The sequence below is a fragment of the Sinocyclocheilus anshuiensis genome, unplaced genomic scaffold, assembly GCF_001515605.1.
Source record: "Sinocyclocheilus anshuiensis isolate Anshui unplaced genomic scaffold, SAMN03320099.WGS_v1.1 scaffold944, whole genome shotgun sequence".
Lineage (NCBI taxonomy): Eukaryota > Metazoa > Chordata > Actinopteri > Cypriniformes > Cyprinidae > Sinocyclocheilus > Sinocyclocheilus anshuiensis.
This window is the reverse complement of record NW_015549559.1, coordinates 20,574-32,547: the sequence shown is the minus strand read 5'-3', so window position 1 is coordinate 32,547 and position 11,974 is coordinate 20,574. Positions and strand designations below refer to the sequence as shown.

Sequence of the window (11,974 nt, the reverse complement as noted above, 5' to 3'; positions counted from 1 at the left end):
AGAATACGCGCCAGTGTAGTACGATGTGCGTTTGCATTTCTCAGCCTACCGGAGAACTTCACAAATGAGCCAAAGATTTGTCAGCGCGCGCTAACTTGAGAAAATTAGAAGCCAAACTGGGGAATAATTGTTCTGTGCTTCTGAACGGATTTAGCCTATGTGTTTTGTTTCGATCGGATTTATCGAATCCTTGTAGTCTAAACATGGGGTTATCCCGAAATGAAACGGAAATTTGGACAGAGGAACATATGGACACGAACCACACGACCGACACTTTCGGTCCGGAGGTAGTGATTGTGCCCGTCATATTTGGATGTATTTTTTTATTGGGAATCATTGGAAACACTCTAGTGATGATTGTCATTGGGAAAATAAAGTCGAGGCGCTCGAGAAGTACAACCAACATTTTCATCCTAAATCTCAGTATAGCAGATTTATCTTTCCTCCTGTTTTGCGTCCCGTTTCAGGCCACCATATACTCACTCCCCGAGTGGATCTTCGGGGCTTTTCTTTGTAAATTTGTGCACTATTTTGTCATGGTCAGCATGCTGGTGAGCATTTTCACGCTTGTGGCCATGTCGGTGGACAGGTACATTGCCGTGGTGCTCTCCAAAAAGTCCCCGTGTATTCGTAACCGGAGGAATGCGCTCATTGGCGTCTGTGTCATTTGGATGCTTTCCTTCATCTTTGCAGTCCCGGTTGCGCAGCACCAAATTTTGATGAATCACCCCAAGGCTCCCAATAGCACGTTCTGCTGGGAGTTTTGGACCGAAAGGGTGGCCAAGCACACTTATAAAGTGACCATTCTTGTGACAGGGTATCTGTTACCGCTGGTTTTGATCACATGCTGTTATGCCAAGGTAAGCATCGACATTAAGGCAAGCTACTTGTAGAACATTTATATGCAGAGTACAATTCGTTTAATTTTGTACCTGCTGATTAATCGTTTAAAGTGAAAATGTGAGGATGAGAAGGTTTTTATGAGCGTTTACGAAATTATTACATGGTTTTAAAATGCAAGCTCTTTTTAAGTTTCTTTACTCCAAAATGACTTGCAGCGTTCGCTTCCTCGTGTCCACATGATTATCGCAATGAGTGTAATAATCCACTGTGATCAAAATAACTGTGGTCATAGCACTCGAACTTTTAGAGAGCATTCGTGTTTTATTTAAGTTAGCCTAGCACGTCAAGGATGCAACAGGTGGCCATGCGCCCACACGGAGAGTTAAGAATTCGTCCCGTCTGGATTCGGAGATTTGGGCAAAGTCGCCTAAAGCTCACAGAAACGTCACTGAGCATTTAGTAATCTTTTAAGACTCATCATAATCAATTAAAGCCTGCTCCTCGGTTTGCTTCTAGCAAAACAGTATTTGTGAGCCCGGTCTCATGAAAATGCGTATAAATAGTACGCCAGATAAAAACGAAAACTCGTGGTATTGATACGCAAAAATGGACTTTGGCGTGCATATGATACGCATGTGTTTGGCGTGCATATAATACGCAGTTTTCGCGTGCATATGATACGAAATTTGTTGGCGTGCATATGATACGCTATTTTCGCGTGCATATGATACGCATCTAACCCACGACCCTTCTTAACCTACCCATCGCGTAGCATATACACGCCAAAGTCCATTTTTGCGTATCAATACCACGAGTTTTCGTTTTTATTTGGCGTACTAATTATACTCACTTTCATGAGACCGGGCTCACAAATACTGTTTTGTATTTATCATTATACAGCTGGATAAAACAAAAACTGTGTCCGTATTCATTTCAGGCTGCAAAGCAACAAAATGTGATTATTTTAAAGTAATGTGGTTCTTTTCTATAGCCACCGTAAATATTTAACAAAAAATACATGTATGGCATTTAACTCTCTTAATGCACATTTTATCAATTGAATAACATAGTATATTTGACTGTCCCACATTACTCAAAATATCTTCAAATAGAAAATATTCTTAATAGATTTTAACAATATTACTGCAAAATTTGATGTACAAATACATCATAAATATAATTTGATAACAATTTAGAACATTGTTTAATTTATAACAGATTTATATCCTTAACATTAATTTTGTCTAAATCCTATGTCACTGAACTTTGTGAACTTCACAAGAGGTACTTCCTGTTTGATGATTTTCATAGCCACATTTATGACATAATTTCCAGAAAGTCAAGTGATTTCAATAACTTGACACACCTGCTTGAATTTAACACCAATCATGTTCACTTTGACGTTGTAAAAGAATAGATAAATGCACTGAAGCTTAGGTGTCCCACATTAGTCAGTGTCCCACATTACACTAATCCACCCTACATATAATATTGGTATACACGTTTCTAAATTCAATAGCATTTGAAGAGAATGAATTAGTCAGATGGATAAAACAAATAATGTATATAATATACCTCCTACAGAACTGTTAGATATGCTATAGCATAACTGATAGTTTGAGAGAATTAATGAATAAAAATAAAACATTAATAAATAAACCATTCATCCTATGCCAATTTGCGTTTACAAATGATTTTATATCTTATTTTAATAAATATCACAAATCTAAAAGGTGTGCATTATAGCTGACACCTAGATGAACACATTACAGTTTGTTTTATGTCTGTAAGTTATTCTCTTAAAATGTTATTGAGCTTTAAATTGTGGCATATTTTGTGCATGAGCCCAATTACAGTAGTGAAAATAGCAATTTTGCAGATTATTTGATTCAATTCAATTCCATTCAGTTCAAGTTTATTTGTATAGCGCTTTTCACGATACAAATCGTTGCAAAGCAACTTTACAGCATATTAAGTTTCTACAATATTTAGTGGTAGCTTATCAGTGGTGACTGTCAGTTAATGTACATATGGCAGAAATGTACGGAAAAATCAATTAAAGACGTAATTAAACAAACGATGAACACTATTAACAGCAATTATTATATGATGCAATCAAACTTATAGCAAAATGTGGTAGTTCTGTATGTGGTTTCAGGGTTGGCATCATCTGAGGTCCTCTGAGGGGTTGGCATCATCTCTTCTCAGGTGTTCTGGATCCAGACTGAAGCTTGTGTAAATCTTAGTTACCACGGGATGTCAAAAAACTGAGAAACAAATAGAGACATAATTAGCGTAGCTGCTGTTCCAACCAAGCAAAATTGATTTGTTTAACCCAAGCTAACGAATAATAATATGCAGTTGATCAGTACTTGAACTGCAGGAGAAGATTATGAGATGCATTTAATTTGACAGTTAATTTGAACAAATATCAAAAATCTACAAAGGCATGTATTATGGCCAGTGGTGGACGAAGTACACAAATCAAGTACTTGAGTAAAAGTACAGATCCGTATAATAAAATATTACTCCAGTAAAAGTACTCAGTTTTCAATTTTACTCGAGTGAAAGTACAAAAGTACTTTATTTTTTATGTATTTAAGTAAAAAGTACCAATAGACGAATGTTTATTTTGCAGTTTTATATAGGCTACTTTTATCATTTAATTTTATATTAGCATATATATTTTTTTTATAATCCTACTGCTCAAAATACCTGGGATTTTCCCAAAATAACCAATAAGGAAATAATTAATATAATAATAAGGAAAATATACTTATATGTATATATAGTTTAATAATAGTTTTTAAGAAAAAAGGCTTTTGCATATTTTTTATGATTTTTTAATGAAAAATATTCAATAACTTCACTGTAACACACTTCCACCAAATTCATTTCACACATCAGTGCTCTCCTGCTGGTTATACTGCAACACTTATTTAGAAGAAAAAGGCTTTTTCATCATTTTTTATGATTATAAATCAAAACAAAACTCTAGCCACACTTTGCCATCACTCATTGCTTCTTTCATCCCTGTTGTATTTAATATGTAACCTAGGGGTGGGTGATATGGCAAAGATATCATATCCCAATTTTTTTTTTTCAGGAAAATCACTATTTATGATTTTCAAGATTCTTTGTCATGTTGGTTTTACTATTTTGCAAGTTGTCTGAGAAGTACATCCAAACTAATTTCCCTATTTTAAAAACAAAGCTTTACAAGGTAACAAAATATCAAATAAAACGAATGGCAGACATTTAGGCCAAAATGGGCGAAGATAATAATTTTATACATTATTTTATTGTCATTGTTATTAAAAAATAAGAACAAAGATACACATTAAAAATACACATAATATACAAATAAAACAAATAGTGCTTTATTTTTCAGCTAAAGTATGTGTATTTAGCAGTAGCATTCAAGAAATTGAATGAACAAATATAAAAATAAAACACTACATACACTTCACTGTATAAATTATACATTATTTTGTATCAAAGCAACTGTATTAAAGTTCTTCGGTCAAGAGCAGTGAGTGATTTTGCTCTTTGTGTATTGTTTTATTAACATTAAAGGGATATTTCACTTAATGTAACCTCTTGTTTAATGGTGGATGAGTAATGGAATACACATTTAGGCATTAATGTGTCATCTTCTTTGAATTTCAGGTATTGTATCATCTTCATAAAAAAATGAAAAATATGTCCAAGAAGTCTGAACGTTCAAAGCGAAAGGTAAGAGAATAGATTTTTATATATATATGTGTGTGTGTGTGTGTGTGTGTGTGTGTGTGTGTGTGTGTGTTGTTTTTCTTGTTTTGGTGACTTTATTCATAGTATTTTCTGTAAAACTAGATTTTGTATGATTTTACCAGATGCGATGGCATGCTGGAGTGAAATTACCTTTAACCACGCTTAAAAATCTAAATGGATTTTATTGCATGGATAAAAAAAATACCAAACCATGCTGGCACTTTTCACAAGATATATCTAACTGCAGAACAGCAGTCTGAGGACAGCAGCACCAGGCCAGCAGTGTTAGACCGGACGTTAGGGAGGTGCTGATGAGCGCGTATCCCGCCCCAACCACTAAGCCTACACTTTACTATAACTATAAACGGGGCCGGATTTACCTCTTTTCGTGACATAGGCAAAACAATTTTTTGGGCCCCCCTTCCCTATTAATATAATAGGCCTAACATTAGCTACCACCCAAGCAAACAAAAATATTTCTTAATCAGTGGAAACCGTTACAGTGTTTTCTATCGCAATAAGCGCTTGCATTCAATCAATAAAAATCGAATGTAGTTCTTAATTTGTTTGAGAACTGAGAAAGACCATTCCATTAATAGGCACAGCGTCATGGCCACATAACCACTTGAGGAGTGCATTATCTCTCTAATAATTTTAACGACCTGGAGTCACAACCACACATCAAGACATTGTTAAGATGATTTATTTCAAGACATTTGTCATGTTTCTCATGTGTGTTGAACTAATTTTTTACGCACCTCATAAACCTTCCATTGCAAATTCCAAAACGTCATTTTAGAGCTAATAACAGAGGCTTGAGCCATTGATATGCAGGCTAACGCAGTTATTAATGCAGTTTAACGCACTTAGAGAGAGAGAGAGAGATTAAGCGCGTGCAAATACCTGCGTCTGTGCATCTCTCAGCAGTGTTCAGCCGCAGCTCCTACTAATAGGAAATCTTTAAGTTAAACTGCTTCAAGAACCTCGCTACTGAGAAATCTCATGTAGCCTTTCAGCTGCGAAACTATTTTATTGATAAATTCGAGATAAATTCTGACAACAAGTTTCTGGTCACGTCTCTGCATGTGTGCGCGAGTGCGTGTGTGTGCGTCTATGAGAGAGAACGGGAGAAAGAAAATGTTATTTCCGTAGCCTCCATAAAAAAAGGTTGAAGACATGGAAATACTTTTGTCATTTTTTTACCCTGTTGTTTGTTATATTTATTTGCTCAATTTCTTCTGGGGTTTTGGTTCTTTTGTACTGTTGTAGATAGCTCATAGTTTAACAAAAATATGTACAATATGAAATATATCTCTTCATTGTGTTTGGGCCCCCCTGGACGAGCGAGCATAGGCACGTGCCTAGAATGCCTATGCGTAAATCCGGCCCTGACTATAAGCTCTACCCAAACGAATGCCCAATCGAACCACCAAACCTACCCTTAATGATGCTATAAGCCTCACCCCAATACCAGTCTGAGACTGCTGGCCTGGTGCTGCTGTCCTCAGACTGCGGTGACATATGTGACCCGTGCTGGCAAAATGAGTTGGAATGCGCACGGTCTAACATAGAGCTGCAGGCAAAAGAAGTGAAAAATGTCAGTTTTAGTCGAATTTGAGGTTTTCACAAAAATGAGTTAATTAAGCCCTCTTCTAGTGATCCCAATGCTTCAAATAGTAAATAAACATCTAAAATTATCTTTATTTGTACGTTTTCTGAGAGGAGTACCTTTTTCTCTGCTCACTTCTGGATGACTGCTGCTGCTTCTCACCACAAGTTGTAGGATATATCGTTGCAAAGCGCAACATTCCAGCTTTATGAATATTCATAGCGAATTCTGTATGACATGAATCTGAACCAGTAAAATATGATTTCCAAACCCATGCTGATGAAAGCAAAACGATCGCACTGACTGACATTTGCAAAGCGCGTGCATAAGACGTGCCTCTCCGAGAGCGTGCGATCTCATAAAGTACATTATTGCGAAATAGCCTATGTCTTGGCGAGATTCACACAAACATGATCTGTTATGTCTTACATGAACGTTTAGTTAATGGTTGGGGGAAAATCTGATGTGTAACATTATATTAGATCCATCCATTACAGTAGGTCACAATATTGTCAATATTGACAATATTGTCAATATCATCTGTCTTGATGTTAATCAAACATTAAAAGAAAAGACGGAATCATTCGGTGCTCTTGATTAAACTACAGTTTATTTGCATCTTTGTTCTTATTTTTAATAACAAAGATAAAATAAAAAAACAGCTATATTGTGATTAATAATATAGTAATTATTATTAAGAAAAGAATTGGAGGAAAATATACAAGGTTGCTCTGTGATTTTGCTTTGGAACCTTCAGAAAACCGTAACTCGATTTTTCTCAAAATTGACTTTGCTGACTCTATCACCTTCAAACGGCTGTAGCTCAGTCATTGTTTGTCCAATTCCAACAAGTTATATATCATTTTGAAGGTATTTTAATGTAGAATGTGAAAATGAAAAATGAGAACTCGTTTTTGAAAAATCGCTCATTCCAATTCTTCCAATTGGAGATAAGGTTAGAAAGCATAAAGCTTGTGAATGCTAGTCTGTCAGTCAAGTCCAAAGCAAGACGCAACCCATAGCAATGTGTTATGACAACAACGTCTCAGATTATCTGACGGCAGATAAAAGTAAACAGTAAATAAATTACAGTTGGCAAACCTACTGGAAGGTGCATGCCACAACCTACTGCACAACGTCGGGATGACAGCTGATGTAAAATAAGGATCGGGCTTAGGATATCAGATATCGATCAGTTAAAAAAATGGTTAATCGGCCACCAATCGCTATCCTTCAGATGCCTAATAATGATTTGAAAAGCTGGATCTATTGTTTTATCATTTGAAACAAGATGTACAGTCAAAGCATTTTGTGACATGTTTTGCTTGTGCTATCTTTTCTTTCCAATAAGTGCCATTTAGTTTGATATTTTTTATTTATTGCAGTGACATTCATGTATTGTTAAGTGTGACTTAACTGCCTAAATACTGTATAGTGTGGTAAGCCTTCAATGACGATTCCTGGCTGATAATATTTAAACACTGTAAAAGTTCATTTTCATGTGTATCAGAAAGAAACATTTCAAATGCTTCAAGAGCCTTAATAGTTCACAGCATTTCAGACATATTGACTTTCAAATCAGATATTTTAAATGCAAAAAATAATCAGTTTTAATTAAAGAGTGTATGTCAGAAACCATTGCATCTGTGGTTTTAGCGCCTCACTTAAGTAAATGGTCCATAATAGCCAATACGCTCCAGAGTGGTCTCTTGTAACCAATGGCAACCAAGGTACCCTTTTTGCACTGGACCTGGAGCAGTATGAGGGGTATGTTATGGGACGGCTGGAGTCAGAAAGGAATTCTAATGATGATTTTACTTGTTGTTGAAAGTAATAATCCTAACCCATGTTGGGATCTGGGGATCTCGCACACAAAATGCACTAGACCTGAAGACAGTCATTTTTATGCTGAGGTGAATTTGACCTTTAATGTGAGAAAGATTGGTGTTGGAGCACATCTGCAAACCTGAGATCTGTATCTATAGCAACAAGTCACTAAACTTGGATTCTTTCATAGCAGTTGATGTAGTAATTCATGGGTATTATGGGGAAAATGTTGTTTCGGAACACGGATTTCATGGCAGTCAATTATACAGATCTCATAAAAGATGAAAAGGAAAAGGACTGTCTTGCATCATCCATTATAAGTAAAAAATGGTCAGTCTGATGAACTGAAACGATGACACAACAGAGCTACTGTATGTTAGTTTGTGGAAAATGCAGCAAGAGAGTCCAAGAACTTGTTGAACATAACTCTCATATTGTATTTATTTATATTTTCTGGGATGGGCTTAAAAAATTCCATGAGTGAATCAAAATATTTAAATTGGAATTTTTCAAGCTTGATTACTTTAGTAATAATGGGACAGAAAGCACAGAAAACAGATGAGGTTCCAGTTAAAATCACATAAAATTCAAACTAAGTGCTGACATTTTTTTTCTAACACTGCAAATTTGACTGTACTACAGTCTATTTTGAATATTCAGCAAAAACTGTACTTCTATGAGGTTGCATTCAACAAAAATTTGTTGCTTGAGTTTACACTGGCAACTCAAACTGGACAGTAAATTTCTGTAGTTACCAGCATGCTCTGCAGTAGGCATGTGCCGATTACCGGTTTCAAGGTTTACCACGATTTGAAAATGTCACGGTTTCAAAACCACTCAAATTTTCTGTTATACCTTTCCTGCCGTATGTATGCGCTGTTTTTATGTCTGTTTTATGTCTGTTTTTTTATGGATGTTTTTTCCAAAGATGGAAAATGTCGGAATCCCTCAGGTTGAGTGCAGCGTAGAGACTAGCACAATCCCCTCCACCTCCTGTTGGTGCGAACAGTCAGTTACCTGCAACTTACGCGGTTTATACCGCAACTGCCGGTTTATGAATGGGCCACTGAATCATTGGTTCACACGATTTGTTCAAAACACGGATTCATTCAGAAACAAATCACCGCTGTTTAAGAGACGTATAACAGTTAATCCATAATCAAGATTTAACTCTGAGTTTAAAGTTATGGTGCAACAGGATTAAAGTTCATCTTAAATATAACTTAAATCCAGGATCAAAATGATGGGTTAAATGTAAACCTGCTTATTTTTGAACAAGGTTTAAAGTTTGGTACAACAGAATTATTAGATAAAACTTGATTTAATCTAGATTTAAAATTAATCCTTGCAAACCCAGGGAAGGGAAGGGAGCTGATAGGGCTGTTAACTCAGTAGGGAGTAGAGCTGGTGGTGCTGATGAAGTTCACCTGCTGATACAATTGATAAGAGGCATGCCAGGTTAAGAGTGAGCCCTCAAACCACAGTTGCATAGTGGCAAAATTTCAGCAAAAGCAGTCACTAGGTGCGACATTCCCTACCGCAATCAAGCTGTTTTGAGTTGGTAAGAGGGCAGCTGGCTTATTCCAACATGAGTTGTAGAGGATATTATAAGGCTCTCTAACAGAGCGGGAACAAAAGAGCTCTTCACACTCACCTTGGGGCTGGTCACATCTGACAGCAAAAGCACACTGAGGACTCAGCAGGGTTTCTTTTCTCAATTCCAATTTCAGAGGACTAGCGAACTTCAGAGGCTGTGCCCGCATTTTGATAAGGGTAATCTTCTCGAAAGAGAGTGGTTTGGAAGTTGACAGTTTCATCTTAGATGTGAGGATGCATATACAGTACAATATACACTTGACTGACATTTCATTATTGATATTATGGGGACACTATTTTTGGAGCGCTATGTGCTATGTCTGTAGGTTTGGAAATTTGGCAAAGACATGTTTCTTATGTTATGTTGCATAGAAAACATGGTGCTTGTCAGGACTAATTAGATGTAGTCTCTGTTAAATTATAGAGAATGTAAGTATAATTAAATCTCTATTCGCATTGTTCTACTGACACACCACATAATGGCTAGTATTATCTGTAATTGTCAGTAAAAATAATTTAGATTTAGCTCATCAAAATTGTGTAAGACATAGAGTGTGCAGTCATAGCCCACTTAACGCTGGTACAAAGAGTTTTATACATTAAAATTTGTACAAACTAGACAACAATGTCAAATACTGTTAGCTAAATAATTATGTAGATTTATGTGGAAAATGATGTGGATACATATTCTAAAAACAGCAAAGAGAATTAAATCTTTAAGAATTTCAGAGCAAAGGACAAATTATTTGGCAACTTGGTTCTCTCTCCATAATGAATTTCACAAAACAGAAGTATCTATTCAGTCTGTTAACATAACAGTCTGTTAACTGTTAATATATTATAAAATGCAATACAGGCTTTAAAATCTGATTGGATGAGCATACCTGTGACCACACATCAGTTGAGTTCTATATTAAAGTCAGCATGAAATGGAAATTGTGCCAACTTTTCTTGCTGCTTCTCTATTATATCCAAGTGAAATGTAGAGAAGGACTTAACCAGGAATTGTTTATCAGGAATTTTTTGGATAGGAGAAATTGACAGTCATATTGACTGTAGCTCCTGTGGCACCTGCTAACCTGCTCCTGCCATACATCTGCAGTGTTTCCCACAGACTTACAGTCTATGTGTGTGGTGGCACTTGAGGTATATTTTTCCATTAATGAAAACAAGGTAAAATTGGAGAAAAACATATGGATTTGCACATTTCTTTAGACAGAAGTATTATTTTTACAGGGCCGTCCTTAGGGCAGTGCAACTGGTGCAGTCCCACCGGGCCCCACGCTTGAGGGTCCCCCGCGATCGCACCAAGGGGGACCAAAGGAACACTATGATTCACAGACTGGCAACCCGGGAACGATCGCAAATGGACCGTGTGAAAGTTCTGTCACAAAACTATGTTGTTTCGTATCCTTGCGCTTTTTAAGTGGGTATACGGAAATCCTTGACCTTTCCTAGTGGGAATACGGCATATACCTGTGTATCACGTAGACTATACCACTGGCGTGAACTCCCTGTCAGAGAGAAGAGAGAGAGAAAGCACAGCTGGTAGTATCGGTGTATAGATGATGCGGAAAAAATACACAGAAGTACGCATATTGAAAAACACCCGTGTTGTAATTCGTTCGCTGTCATGTGAGAGCGACGTGCTGAGCCAGTCAACGCGTCAATTTCAGCTCCACACTGAAGTAAGATTTTACCCATTTTAAATAGTAAAATAAAAATTGAATGGGAAAAGCAAAATCTATCTGTGGTTGTCAATGTTGATATTGTGGCTGGCCGCCACAAATACCGATCTGTCTGTCTCAGCTGAACCTTTGACCTGAGGGTGTTTTGAACTGCTCCTATGTCAACTTCCAAATTACAGTTACTTGTCAGTACTTTATCATCTTGAAAAACGTTGATTATCCATGTTTCTGCACTAGACTGTTCTTTTTCTCTAGCTCTAGCTAGACTGAGGCAGTAGCTCAACATGAAAAACAGTGTAGGGTTCTGTCCTAGTGGAAATATAGGAGACTTTAGCACACATTGCCCCAGGCTGGCTTACTATTTGCAGCAGTTTGACTGTCTTGACTCTCCTTAGTTCATATTAGAGATTTCTGCTTTCTTCTTGTACTATATACCTCATTTTAAAGCACATACTATGCATTGTTGTTTAAACAACCTTTCCATTACCATCACACTATTCTAGTGTAGTTTCTAGTGTAGATGCAGTGTAGTTAATTTAGAATACTTCTCATTGAAGAGATAAACATGTTATTCAAAAATCTTACCTCCAGTGAATGTTGGTAGATACCTATTCCAAAGCTAATGAAAATGTGGACAGTGATAGGAATGAATGGGGAT

At 36.6% G+C, this 11,974-nt stretch overlaps 1 protein-coding gene across 1 annotated transcript; it reads left to right on the top strand.

Annotated features, from left to right (window-relative positions):
* Positions 1-203: 203 nt before the first annotated feature.
* Positions 204-11,119, top strand: LOC107657076 (galanin receptor type 1-like). The gene is made up of 3 exons (XM_016445086.1): positions 204-860; positions 4,513-4,578; positions 11,087-11,119. The coding sequence occupies exons 1-3, from the start codon at positions 204-206 to the stop codon at positions 11,117-11,119; spliced, it is 756 nt and encodes a 251-aa protein (XP_016300572.1).
* Positions 11,120-11,974: the final 855 nt, after the last annotated feature.

Bases quoted from the DNA above. Each gene is read 5' to 3' on its own strand.
- LOC107657076 (XM_016445086.1), top strand. From the start codon at position 204: ATGGGGTTATCCCGAAATGAAACGGAAATTTGGACAGAGGAACATATG. The intron at 861-4,512 runs GTAAGCATCGAC...TTTGAATTTCAG, and splicing joins TCACATGCTGTTATGCCAAG to GTATTGTATCATCTTCATAA. The intron at 4,579-11,086 runs GTAAGAGAATAG...GACCTTTCCTAG, and splicing joins CTGAACGTTCAAAGCGAAAG to TGGGAATACGGCATATACCT.